This window comes from Aotus nancymaae, unplaced genomic scaffold, assembly GCF_030222135.1.
Source record: "Aotus nancymaae isolate 86718 unplaced genomic scaffold, 86718_ANA_hifiasm-v0.15.2.pri h1tg000011l, whole genome shotgun sequence".
NCBI classification, from domain to species: Eukaryota; Metazoa; Chordata; class Mammalia; order Primates; family Aotidae; genus Aotus; species Aotus nancymaae.
This window is the reverse complement of record NW_026988422.1, coordinates 41,911,556-41,926,169: the sequence shown is the minus strand read 5'-3', so window position 1 is coordinate 41,926,169 and position 14,614 is coordinate 41,911,556. Positions and strand designations below refer to the sequence as shown.

Here is a 14,614-nt window from a genome sequence, read left to right as displayed (position 1 = left end):
AGAACAAGACTGTGTCTCAAAAAAAAAAAATGGTTGTTTTGTTTTTATTTCAGGATTTTCCTTTTTCTCTTGAAATCTTATACCCTCTTCAAAGAGAAAGAAAAGCTTCCAATAGTGTAAGAGTTAGAAACTCACATTGTGGGTATCAAAGCTCTGTGTTGCTGTGGAGTATGTTAGCATCTTTTTCATCCAGCAGCCTTTTTGGGTTTGTTGTTGTTGTTATATGCCTTAGCCATGGCTGTCTGTCTCTCTTTCTGGGGCTTTGCAGAACTAGAAGACATTAAGAATTCACAGACTTCTGTATGGCTAGGTTTCCATTCTGTGAGAAATACTAGTTTGGGACACTTAGTATTTGCACAGTATTTTCTGAAGTCGTTGGTTGCTTCTTTTTTCCCTTGGGTAAAAATATGACTTTAATTTAAATTTCTTGTGTATATATCTGATCTTCTTCCAAATAGAATATATTCAGAAATGTTTTATTCTTTCACATGGCATCCAAATAATAGTATTTCTGGATAGTGGATTTTTAAAAGGAGAGTGCTTTTGCTGTAACAAATGGGCACTAAGAAAAATGAAAATAAATAGTGAAGAGGAAACTGCCTAATTTCCAGGGCCAGGAGTTTTTAGTTTGCCCCAGGCAGAAGTCAAGGACATAAACAAGTGAGGAAATCATAGATCGATAAATGTTGTTATGGGTTTATTTTATATTTACTGAACCACCTATAGGATCTTTTTTTTTTTTTTTGAGATGGAGTCTTGCTTTGTCACCCAGGCTAGAGTACAGTGGTGAGATCTCGACTCACTGCGACCTCTACCCACTGCGACCTCTACCTGCTGGGTTCAAGCAATTCTTCCTCAGCCTCTGGAGCAGCTGGGATTACAGGTGCATGTCACCACACCTGGCTGATTTCTGTATTTTTTAGAGATGGGCTTTCACCATGTTGGCCCAGCTGGTCTTGAGCTCCTGAGCTCAAGTAATGTGCCCAGCTCAGCCTCCCAAGGTGTTGGGATTAACAGGCGTGAACCACCTTGCCTGGCCACCTGTAGGATCTTGGCTGTCGAGTGTACGTACTAGGGGAATGCATAATCCCTGTGCATTTGGGATGGTGGTATCCAGCTGGTTGCCAGCCAGAACTTTTCCTACCACCACCAGTTTGACTATGGTTAGGGACTCCTCTCCGTATTCTAGTAGCAAAGAGCTTTTAACTTATTACAGATGACTTATCTCTGGGTCTTCTCTTTTGAGTTTCATTCCTGTTGAATCAAGCAACTCAGTTTGTATGTAGTTTAAGGAAATAAGCCACTTGATACTTTCCTATGCAATAAAAAGTACTTGGAAAGACAACTTATGCTGTAGGTGGCGTAATTGTTAAATACTGAAATCCAGACAAATCTTGAACTGTACCAATATATGATAATAGTGTAATACAGAATTAAATCCAAATAATCCATACATAGTAACATTTGAGACACTGGGTTGTGTACCTTGCTCAGTCAGCTATCCAACTGCAGTACCTCACTGGGGAAAGATTTATTCTGAGCAGACATTCTGTCATCTATGAGTTGGCCTCTCTTCGAAATCCAGGTTACCTTTGGAAGCTGTGATTCTGAATATACTGGGAAGCTGGGTATTCTGAAAATGCCCCATGGAATGAAAAGCAAATTAGGGTTGGCACACTTGATATCTTAAGTTGCCTGCTTGGCCCTCTTCCAAGTGTACTTTACTTCCTTTTGGGAAAAAAAGAAAAGAAAATCAGGACCACTGTTAACTACAGTTCTTATTAGGTCTTAGGAATTATAGAAGGAAATTTGTCAGCCTACAACCATGCTGTGTATAATCCTTTTAATTCTTTTTTCCTCCATGCTACCTTTGAGCAAGGCATTAATGCTAGGCAGATGCAGATATCAGTTAAACATGATTGTTTGGCTTTAAGGAATGTATCTAGTGGAGGAGACACATACATACACAAATATTTGTCAGTAAACCCTGATACTAGTGTCAAAATGAAGCATGAACAGAGCTGAGGATAGCAAGAAGGATGTGTTTACTTCTAACTGGGTCACTCTTGAGGAAGGCATCACATGGACAGTGACATCTGAACTTAAGAACAAATAGAATGTCAACCATCAGGGAGAACGGAATTTGAGACTAAGGAAGCCAGACGTAAAAAGACAGAGATGGAAAAGTACAAGAGTAGTCTATTGTGACTGGAACATATGGCATAGGAGAGGGAAATAACACGAGTAGGTTGAAGTCAGATTATTTTGGTCCCATGATTGCCTTATGGTAGTCTTGCTCCAACTCTGTATTTGATAAGGGAATTATGGCTGTCATATTTAACTCACTTGGTTCAATTTGCTTGGACTGCAGAAAAATTGTAATAGATGTATATCAGCCTTTTTGCTGATGATATACTCCAAAGATGGAAAACAGTATGTCCAAGAAAATAAAGTTAGATCAGATCTGCAGGTTTGCGGATCATACTGAGTCCTTCCCCCAGATTGTTTTATCAGAATGAAATCTGGTTATAATGAAAGTCAAAGCCAGCTTTGGAACAAAAGTTTCAGAATGAAAGGTTGGTAATAGCATATGTAAACATTTGTCTTTATTTTTTCAAGTGTCCAATTATCCTTTCTTTAAGATGGTGGTAGATCAGGTTATGGACAGAATGTATTAAGGATGTTAGGGTTATGCCAGGCGTGGTGGCTCACACCTGTAATCCCAGCACTTTGGGAGGCCGAGGCAGGTGGATCACACGAGGTTGGGAGTTCAAGACCAGCCTGACCAACATGGAGAAACCCTGTCTCTACTAAAAATACAAAATTAGCTGGCATGGTGTCACATGCTGGTAATCCCAGCTACTCGGGAAGCTGAGGCAGGAGAATCACTTGAACACACGAGGCGGAGGTTGCGGTGAGCCAAGATTACGCCATTGCACTCCAGCCTGGGCAACAAGAGCAAAACTCCGTCTCAAAAAAAAAAAAAAAACAATCTGCTTGAGTTCCAATCCTAGGTCTACCGCCTACTGCCTGTGTCACTTTAGGGACCTTACCTAACATTTTTAAAATTGGAGTGACAATAACAACACCTACCCTTACTACATACCCATAATAATTTATAATCTTTAAAAAAGGAGGTGATTGGAAGCTGTTGCAGAGCACATCATGAAGATTTTGATCATCATCTTTGATCCTGGGGGAAAAAATTAAAAGAGAAATTTTAATATTTAATAATGGCTGAGCGTGGTGGCTCACGCCTGTAATCCCAGAACTTTGGGAGGCTGAGACAGGCAGATCACAAGGTCAGGTACCAGCCTGGCCAACACGGCGAACCCCGTCTCTACTAAAAATACAAAAAGCCAGATGTGGTGGCAGGTGCATGTAATCCCAGCTTCTGGGGAGACTGAGGCAAGAGAATCAATTGAATCCTGGAGGTGGAAGTTGTAGTGAGCTGAGATCACACCACTGCACTTCAGCCTGGGCGACAGAGCGAGACTCCATCCCAAAAAACTGAAGCTAAACAAAAATACTTAATAGCACCTACCTTAAAAGTTGCCATGATTGGATCAACTTAACCAGGTAAAATAGAACAGGGACTGGCATTTAGTGAATGCTCAGTAAAACTATCTATGCTGGCAGCACTGTTTGCGTACCACTGATTAAAAAGTAGGGCTTATGGATGTGATCCTGTACAGATCATTATGGATGTAATCTTACTTTTGAATCAGTGGCATAGAAACAGAGCATTGTCTTCTCAACTTATATAGTAAAACAGTGGTTTCCAAACTGATAGAATGTGATAGAGGACCAGTAGATATTAAGCAGAGATGCTTAATATCTTCATCAATTAGCATAGTGATGCTTTTATCTATTTTGTATACTAGAGGGGTTCCGTGTAAGAGTTTGCTTGAAGAAGGTGTTCCATTGCTTTAAACAACAGCATATGTTTGGCTGGGCACAGTGGCTTACACCTGTAATCCTAGTACTTTGGAAGGCTAAGACAGGAGGATCACTTGAGCCCAGGAGTTCAAGACCAGCCTGGACAACATAGCAAGACCCCCAACTCTATAAAAATTTAAATTAACAAATTAGGTGGCCATAATAGTTCATGCCTATAGTTCCAGCTAATTGGGAGGCTGAAAGGAAAGGATCACTTGAGCCCAGGAGATGGAGGCTGCAGTGATCCAAGATGATGCCACTATAATTCAGCCTATGCAATAGAGCAGGACCTTGCCTCAAAAACAAAACCAGAAAAACACTGTTCTACAATAGTGTTTCTCAACCTTAATGCTTTCGAATCAAATGTTATTAAATTGTACATTACACTGGGCACAGTGGCTCAAGCCTGCAATCGCAGCACTTTGGGAAGCTGAGGCGCGGTGTATTGCCTGAGGTCAGGAGTTTGAGACCAGCCCAACCAACATGGTGAAACCCCATCTCTGCTAAAAATACAAACGTAGCCAAGTGTGATGGTGTGTGCCTGTAATCCCAGCTACTTGGGAGGCTGAGGCAGGAGAATTGCTTGAACCTGGGAAGCAGAGGTTGCAGTGAGCCAAGATAGCACCACTACACTCCAGCCTGGGCAACAGAGCGAGACTCCATTCAAAACAATAAAATATAGATTATGATTTACTGGGTAAGTTGTGTGTCCCTCAGTTCTACATTTCTAACAGACCTCAAGTAGTACCCATCTGAGGGCCATGCTGAACGGCAAGGTTCAAAGAGAAACTACCCTGCCTTCCCTTTCTAGTGATTGTTCTCTGCCGCTGATATAGGCTGTCAGAATAATCTTTGAAGCCTTTTTCAGCTACAGCTTTATTGATGTATGCTTGATAAATAAAAATTGTATATATTTAAGGTAGACCATGGGATATTGTCTCTCTTAGCAGATTTCACATATACGATACAATATTATTAGCTATAATCACCATGATGTACATTAGATCTTCAGGATTTTTGCATTTTGCATAACTGAACCTTTGTACCCTTTGACCAGCATCTCCCCATTTCCTGCAGCCCCTGGCAACCACCCTCCTACTCTCTACTTTTGTGAGTTTAACTTTTTAAGCTTACCCATGTAAGTGAAACCATGCAGTATTTTTCTTTCCATGTCTGGCATATTTCACTTAACATAATGTCCTTCAGGTTTATCCATGTTGATTTCCTTCTTTTTAAGGCTGAATAATATTGCAGTGTATATATATTCATCTGTTTTGTTTGTTTGATTATTTTGAAACAGAGTCACCCAGGCTGCAGTGCTGTGGCATGATCTTGGCTCACTGCAGTCTCAAACTCCCTGGGCTCAGGTGATCTTCTCATCTCGGCCTCCCGGGTAGCTGAGACTATAGGCACACACCAGCACACCCAGCTAATTTTTGTATTTTCAGTAGAGATGGGGTTTCACCATTTTGGCCAGACTGGTCTCGAACTCCTGACCTCAAGTGATCCACCTGCCTCGACCTCCACAGTGCTGGGATTACAGGCGTGAGCCACTGTGCCTGGCCAACCACCACACCTGGCCCTAATCTTTATCATTTAGGTGTTTTCCTATGGAGTACAATGGCGCCGTTGCAGCTCACCGCAACCTCCACCTCCCAGGTTCAAGCGCCTCTCCTGCCTCAGCCTCCCGAACTGCTGGGATTACAGGTGTCTGCCTCCACATCCAGCTAATTTTGTATTTTTAGTAGAGACAGGGCTTCTCCATGTTGGTCCGGTTGGTCTCGAACTCCCAACCTCAGGGGATCCTCCTGCCTCAGCCTCCCAAAGTGCTGGAATTAGAGGGGTGAGCCACCACGCCCAGCTCAGCTGTTTAACAGATCTTTCAGGGTCCATTTACTTGCTTTTTTGAGCTATTTACTGAAACAGAATCTAAATTTACTAAAGCATGAAATCCCACTGCTCATCTTAGTGTAAGAGCTAAGACTTGAAGCAGTGAAAGGGAATATTTCACTTCTGTTGCCTCAGTAACAGGCTCTCTTTAATCAGAGTTGGTTTGATTATGGTCTAGGATTAACATCCCTGGGATTGTACTGGCCTTGATATATAAATATATAAACAGCAAAATTTACTAGAAGATTCATTCATCAGTGCTTTTACATGGCTAGGAGTTCAGTTTTAAAAGGCAAAGGCTGGGCGCAGTGGCTCATGCCTGTAATCCCAACACTTTAGGAGGCCAAGGCAGTTGGATCACCTGAGGTCAGAAGTTCAAGACCAGCCTGGCCAGCATGGTGAAACCCCATCTCTACTAAAAACAGAAAAATTAGCCAGGCATGGTGGCAGATGTCTGTAATCCCAGCTATCTGGGAGGCGGAGGTTGCATTGAGCCAAGATTGCGCTGTAGCACTCTAGCCTGGGCAATAAGAGCGAGACTCTGTCTCAAAAAAGAAAAAGGACAAAAGAGTGCCTATGCAGGAAGCCTACCTTTTTGCTAAAATTATAATCTGTGTTATGAGTGACTCTGTAAACTATCTTGATATTGTCTAGTTTTTTCGTTGTTCTGATTGCAACATTCCATGACTGGATTAGCTGCAAAAGGTATAGCAAACTTCTAAGGACCATCATCTTGCTATCATTTTATACCTTCTTTGCTCAAGTCCTTTTTTATCCAAAACACCCCTTACCCTTCTGCCATTAGCTCAGTCCTATTATACAACAATACCACTAAGTGTGAGCTTGAAGCTCACTTTGAGTATTTTCTGCTCCCCTTTGATTATCAGAGCTCTTAAGGAACCACTCCAAGACAGAAAAAAATAGTAAAAAAATTAAAAATAAACCGAACATAAAACACAGTGAAGAGATGCATGTGTCATTGAGCTTGTCTACTTTGTTGACCAGCTTCACTTCACATGTACCCTGTCCAGAGACGTCTGCCAAGTTCTTGGCACTCACTCTAAGAACAGGCTGCCACATACACTGCACCAACCATACCAAACGACAGTAACCTTATGTGCTAAAATGCCCCGCCAAGTGTAGAAGTTACACATGAAAATACTGCAGTATAAGAACATCTTATCACAGAAAATTAATTAACACAAACATTTTCGAAATGTAGAAATGATTAGTCTTTTTCAATAGAGAAGTTATTTTGGAACCAAAGTAATTATTTTATACTATTTCTTATAAATAGGCAGCTGTGCTCAGCCTTTGATACTAGTTCTTCTACAAGTGGACGATTTGTAGTGTAATCAGAAAACAAAAGAGGAAATAAATGTTCATTTGTACGTAACTATAAGAAGAATTGCAACTTCTAAGAATGTAGAGGCAGTCTCTCCATTGCATCTTTTGAAATCTCTTCATTCTTAAAAGTTGTAATTCCTCGGCCGGGCATAGTGGCTTGTGCCTGTAATCCCAGCACTTTGGGAGGCCGAGGCAGGTGGATCACGAGGTTAAGAGCTCAAGACCATCCTGGCCAACATGGTGAAACCCTGTCTCTACTAAAATATGAAAATATTAGCTGGGTGTGGTGGCACACGCCTATAGTCCCAGCTACTCGGGAGGCTGAGGCAGGAGAAACACTTGAACCCTGGAGGCAGAGGTTGTAGTGAGTTGAGATCGTGCCACTGCACTCAAGCCTGGTGACAGAGCGCTCCATCTCAAATAGCAAAAAAAAAGGTTGTAATTCTCTTGATGATGTCGAGGACATTCGCTACCATAGAAAATTACCTTGTTTTTTGTTTCACTTTGCTTAGGCCTCCCGTAACAGTGATGCATGCCCTTAGGGGAGAAGGAAGCTTAGGCTATAAATTTAAGCATTTTAATCAGCAAAGATTTGCTCTGGGGAAACACATTCATTTCAGTGAATGTTATTCACTGAGAGAAAAGTAGGTATTTTCATAACTATGAAAGATATCTGGTTGAAAAACCATTTTGATTTGTGGAGTTTTTTTTTTCTAATGAAACCTACAGGAATAAGATTAGGTTCCAAACTGAAATTGAGAGTGATTATAATCTTCAGTTTGTCCTGGATTTTCACACATTGGCAGTAAACTTATTTACAGATTAACTTCCTATACTCTTGGGGGTGCTCTCTCCTCATTCTGGTTATAATGGCTTGCCTCCAATGTGGATGAGGTAGAAGATGGATAGATGCTCTGGGATTTAGAATACAGTAATTTGCATCAGACTTAATGTGTCCTTTTATCTTGGTTGGCAGGAATACATGGTGTACAGGAAGCATACCTACATGAGGCTTGATGGCTCATCCAAGATCTCGGAGAGGCGAGATATGGTTGCTGATTTTCAGAACAGGTAATGTTCATGGGAATTACAAAAATTATCTTTTTCATTTCCCTCTAGTACTGGAAATGGTAAGTTTTTTTTTTCTTTTTAATGCCAGGACATCTGAGATTGTTAAGGAATCATGGTGTAATTCCTGCCATTTTAAGAGGTTGCTAAAACTGCTTATAGTAATTGAGATCTGTGTGTCTGGGAGAGCAAAAGAGAATATACCTGATAGTTTTTATGTTTGAAATATGCTTTCTTATCACACCAGCGCCTATTTCTTTGGATAATAAACCATTTCTAAGTATGAACCAAGATCCTCCTTGATGGATAATATGCATATAGACAAAAAATCCACCAACCTATATTCATCATTGCTTGTCATTGCTTATAGTAGCCTTTTGGAGGCAGTCTTTCCCTGTCACCCATGCTGGAGTGCAGTGGCATGATCTTGGCTCACTGCAGCCTCCATCTCCCTGGTTCAAGCAATTCTTGCACCTCAGTCTCCCACGTAACTGAAATTACAGACATGCACCACCACACCCAGCTAATTTTCGTATTTTTGGTAGAGCCGAGGTTTCACCACGTTGGCCAGGCTGGTCTCAAAATCCTGGCCTCAAGTGATCCACCCACCTCCACCTCCCAAAGTGCTAGGATTATAGTCATGAACCAGTGTGCCCCAGCCACTAACAGTAGCCATTTCTGAGTGTTGACTTAAAGTTACCAGTTTGTTTCTGTGTTTCATTTTGTTTAAGTTTAAGGAAAAGTACCTTTTCTTTTCCTGCTTTCCTTTTAACATAGTAGCAGTACAGTGCAGTATGACAAATTGCAATACTGTACAGTCTATCCAGATGGCAGCTCTCAGCCACGGTACCTCTCCCACTTGCTAATGAGCCTGTGAAATTTCAATTACTGCCTGCTGAATGCTGATGGTTTACAGAGCCATAATTATCCTGAGTGCAGCTTTTCATTGTAATAGGTAGAGTCTGGTTACTGTTCTCTCCAAGGAGAAAGCCAGGCTCACTAGTGACAGGTCTGCTGAACTTCACCTTCAGTTTTCTCCTGAGACCTGGAGAACTGAGGAATAAAGTAGATCTTAATGTCAGTAAATCAGAACAGCTTCGATTTTGGCTTTTAATTGCATGGCCTCTTAATATTTAACTTTTGAATTCTTGGGAAGAAAATTAAGCACATGGCCATTTTATTTAGATTGCAATTTTTAATTTCATTCATTTCTTTTTTTTTTTTTTTTTTTTTGGAGACGGAGTTTCGCTCTTGTTACCCAGGCTGGAGTGCAATGGCGTGATCTCGGCTCACCGCAACCTCCGCCTCCTGGGTTCAGGCAATTCTCCTGCCTCAGCCTCCTGAGTAGCTGGGATTACAGGCACGCGCCACCATGCCCAGCTAATTTTTTGTATTTTTAGTAGAGACGGGGTTTCACCATGTTGACCAGGATGATCTCAATCTCTTGACCTCGTGATCCACCCGCCTCAGCCTCCCAAAGTGCTGGGATTACAGGCGTGAGCCACCATGCCCAGCCCAATTTCATTCATTTCTAAAGCATGGTTTAATTCAGATGTAAAATGATTTGGCATGAAACACATCCATAATTCAACATAGAATGTCCTCCCTTGAGTTTTTTATGAGTTAAAACTGTATACCCAGAACTCCAGGTGCCTGTTTGACCAACAATAAGGGGCAGATCTGTTTCAAACCTATTTCAGTTTGTTACCCTGGCACAGCTCTGTGAATAGCATGACCTAGCTTCTTAGCTAGCAGAAGATGCTAAAACCAATTATTTGAAACATGAATAAGCATAGTCCTTCCTTAGCCCACCACATTGTTTTAGGAAAAAGAGAGAAAAAAAAAAAACTACTGGGTGATCTTCATCTTTTCTTAATTCTGAAATCAGTGATGCATATTTTATCACATCCTTACCTGCTCCAGCCTCAGAGCTGCAACTTGACAAGAATCTTATGTGCAAGATCTATAGACTGTGTATTTCCTGAGTGCCTCTATTTTCTCCAGTCATGCCAGTGTATCTGTGATGTGTGCACATTGGTATGGGGTGGCATGCTTTGTAAGTTACGAGAAAAGCCATCAAGTAGTAGGTGTTTCACCCGATACTGTTTGTGTTTATTTTCCACTAGTATATTTGATATTGTACATTTGAAGATCTTGTTAACAGTAATGTTTTTCTTCAGTAACAGATGAGGCCTTTATATATTATAAGAAAATGCCTATTGAGAAATATTTGGAAAATATTTAAAGATGAAAATAAAAATCACCCACAATTCCACTACTGTTAACATTTTGTTATATCCTCTAGTCTTTAACGTATATATATGGTTATATTTATACTGTTGATATCATATTATAGATTTTGTATCCTGATTTCTTCTACTTAATGTTCTATCATAATCATTTTCATATATCATTAAAAAGTCGTTGTTACAGTCAGGAGAAGGGCAAAGGAAAAAAAAAGTCTTTGCCAACAACATTTTTATGATCACTATTGCATTACACTGGGTATATATTATACCACTTTTCTGCTGTTGAGTAGAAATATCTACTAGAAATGTTGAGTGAATATTTTTGCGTATAAAGCTTTGTTACTATTTTAGATTACTTTCTTAGCATAGATTCAAACATGGGAAATTACTGAGTGAGGGATAAGAACATTTAAGACTATGTAAATTTCTTTGTAGAGAATTCTGCTGATGTAGACTCCAACCAGAGCTGTAATATGTTGAGTTCTAGTGATTTGGGCTTCTGAGTTGTAGAACTGCAGTTGTTCTCTTGGCTTACCCAATTATTAGAAAACTGGGCTGTGAGACCCAGGGCTCAGTATATTTTATAGTACCTTTGTAGCGGAAAAAAAATCAGGAGACGTATAATTTATTAACTCTGAAATCTCTTATTTAACTTGTGAAGCAGAATTACTTCGGCAGTCCCAGTAGTAGTGCATAATAGTTTTGAAAAGTTTAGCTCTAAAAGAATGGCATTTTCACCATTAAATTTTAATTAGATTTACTTAGTAAAAATGTAATGTTGCACAGCTTTTGTTAGGAAATCTTGCTTGAGCCTTCAGACTCTACCACTGAGAATTATTTAGGTAACAGTGAATGTTATTTAGAGTCAACATTTGGGTAACCATCATTTTAACAACCTCTATCTAACACTAGGCAAAAGGAAAAAGAGACTAAAGTCTCCTTCTTGATCCCTGCCTACATTACAAACTAGATGCTTAGAGTTGGGATTATGGCAAAGAACTAATGTGTTTCTTACATGTAGAATCTGGACTGTGGATATGCTGTCCCCTCCAAAGAGGCGGGAAATGCTCAACTTATAAATTTGAGTGACTGCAGTAGCCCAATATAGAGAAAAAAAGTGTTTTTGGACATGAGCACTCCTTGCCAAATATTTTAATTACTATTAATGAAAGACATCAAAAGAAAAAAACTTGTAGTTTCGACTGGAAACTACAAGGTCAGTTAGAGTAAACAAGAATGCCTATAAAAAGCCATTTACATTCCCTTCATACAAGATTTATTTATGAGGGATCCTTTCAGGAAAAAGTCTGACTGAGACTAAAGGCCATTTGGCCAGAATGTCCTGACTGGGCAACATTCAGAGCATGTGACCAGTGTGCGATCCTAGAAGCCATTCACAAGGTCTTTGCTCTGTGGTTCCTTGGCCTTTGCTTCCCTTCCTTCTAACCCATGACCATTACTAAATGGATCCTTACCCAATTATCTGACCACTCAGTGTGACTCTTTGGAAAGCATAAGGAAAAAGTGACTGTAGCGTAGATTTTTTTGAGTGTTGTAGAGATCCACAGTTGTCTTTCATTGTGGTTCTTTTTCAGTCATTCAGCAGGCCTTTACTGTAGTCAGCTGTGTGCCTGGCAGTCTTTGGATATATTGGTGCAAAGTCACCTCAGTAGGTCATTAAAAGAAGAGTGAGACCTACACTTGTCTTTGCTGTGTGGTTTCATAGGCCCCTTTACAGACCACGCAGATGTCTGGTCTTTAAGGTCTGTTCCAAGAGACCCTGAGTTGAGATTCCTTTTCAGCCTCCTAGAGAGGGCACCCAGACCAGCATGTTGCCTTCTGGGATTTTGTTTCTCCTGTTTAGTCAGAGCCCCTAAAACATTAATTCATATTGTCAATACTATTGTAGATTTATTCAGTAGAAAGAGATTTCTTAACAGTTTAAGATATTTGTGTTTTTAAATAGTCCAGCAGTAGTTCACAGTAGGAACTAATTTCTTTGATTATAACAACCCAAGATTTCTGCAATTCTTATTTTTTACAATATGATAAAATTACATTGAATTCATCTACCTCATTACCACAGGGCATCTTTTTCAATACGTAATTGATATCCAAATGAAGCTAATGTATTTATCAGTTTTTCTACTAATTTATTTTTACCTACATTTCTTTCACTAGTGATCTTCTGTATATAGCCCCTATTGGTAAGTGATCACATGTGGACTAAATTCTGGCTATACAGATTATGGAAATTACTCAGCTTTTTTTTGTTTGTTTGTTTTTTGAGACAGGGTGTCACTGTCACCCAAGCTTTGGAGTACAGTAGAGTATAGTAGTGTGATTGCAACTCACTGCATCCTTGACCTTCCAGGCTCAAGTGACTCTCCTACCTCAGCTTCCTAAGTAGCTGAGACTACAGGCGTGAGCCACCCCACCTGACCAGAAATTACATCTTTTTGCTTCAAATACTTTCTTTTGTTGTACTTCTCAAATGCCTTGTATTTTCCCATCAGTCCCCCATACCCCCACCCTGTACCCATTCCCTCATGCCTACCCCATGCTCATATTTTGGGCCTCCTCAAGAATTATCAAAAAAAAAAATCTTAGCCATTGGGTGGACTCTGTTGTCTCTCACAAAGGTATCAGAAAGAAGCCTTTAATTCCTTGCCTCTCTACCCACCAAAGCAGAGAGGAAGATGTATGGAGCAAGAGCAGTCTTCTCATTGTGGAAGTGGAAAGGATTGTTTATCCTTTTTAAGAGATGGGATCTCACTCTGTGCTTAGGCTGAAGTGCATTGGTGCGATATATAGCCCATGCAGCTTTGAACTCCTGGGCTCAAATGATCCTTCTGCCTCATCCTCCTAAGTAGATGGGACTACAGGTGCATGCACCATACCTTGCTAATTAAAAAAAAAAAAATTTTGCCCAAGCTGATCTCAAACTCCCAGGCTCAGGTGATCCTCCCACCTCAGCTGTCCAGAGAGTAGAACAGTCCAGCCCTAAAAAGCTCAGTCACTTTTTTTTTTTTTTGAGACAGAGTCTTGCTCTGTCACCAGGCTGGAGTGCAGTGGCTCAATCTCGGCTCACTGCAACCTCCGCCTCTTGGGTTCAAGTGATTCTTCGGCCTCAGCCTCCCGAGAAGCTGGGACCACAGGCATGTGCCACCATGCCCGGCTAATTTTTTGTTTTGTTTTGTTTTGTTTTTGTTTTTGTTTTTGTTTTTTTCTTTCTTTTCTTTTTTTTTTTTTGTATTTTTAGTAGAGACAGGGTTTCACCGTGTTTACCAGGATGGTCTCGATCTCTTGACCTTGTGATCCGCCTGCCTCGGCCTCCCAAAGTGCTGGGATTACAGGCTTGAGCCACTGCGCCCAGCCGCTCAGTCACTTTTTATTTGAAGGCTTATTGTGGTTAAATATTCTTCTTTGGGCCTGTGGGGTACCATGCTTCCTTCCATTTATATCATCCCATATCTATAGGAAAATGTGTTTATAAGCTGGCAAATGTCCTTCAACTTTTTGGTTTGTACTGCATGATTTAATAATAAAGATGGCACTTTATAAATTAAATAAATAAAATTACAAAATATTAGCCTGTCTGACAAAATTCAAGGCTAAACTAGTAGAACTTTCATGGGAGCCTAAGCTTTTGGAATCACTAAGAAAGAGACTGCTACCCATGGTCTGTTATCCATGCCTCTGTAGGAAAGTTGTGTTTAATTCAAGGCAAATAATGGGCAGATTTCTACTAGGACATACTCACCTTAGTGATTACCCAGGATGCTTATTTCAAAATAGTTCTTTCACTGATACTTATGTTTGACATTGATATGTCATCAGTTAGTCACTTCAGCGGTATTTATAGCATCTTCATTTTATAGTCTAGGAAACAGACTGTCAGCAGTCAAGTGACTTTACCAAGGAAGAATAGCCTGAAGGGATGAGAGCATCCTGATGTCAGTATGTTTGTTTCTGGTGTTTTTTGTTTTTTTTTTGGTTTCGTGTTGTTGTTTTTTTTTTTTCTTACTGGAACCCACAAAATAAAATTTATTTTACAATGTGATTTTAGTATCTTTATTCTGTATTTGAAACTTCACAAAACATTACTTACCCCTATGATC

At 40.2% G+C, this 14,614-nt stretch overlaps 1 protein-coding gene across 3 annotated transcripts in view; it reads left to right on the top strand.

The window, feature by feature from the left end:
- The window catches only part of INO80 (INO80 complex ATPase subunit), a 111,872-nt gene that overhangs the window by 73,282 nt on the left and 23,976 nt on the right, over window positions 1-14,614 (top strand). For all 3 annotated transcript variants that reach the window (XM_012462465.3, XM_012462466.3, XM_012462462.3), the window contains one exon: window positions 8,153-8,247. In XM_012462465.3, the coding sequence (XP_012317888.1) occupies window positions 8,153-8,247 (95 nt within the window). The remainder of the gene's footprint in view (window positions 1-8,152; window positions 8,248-14,614) is intronic.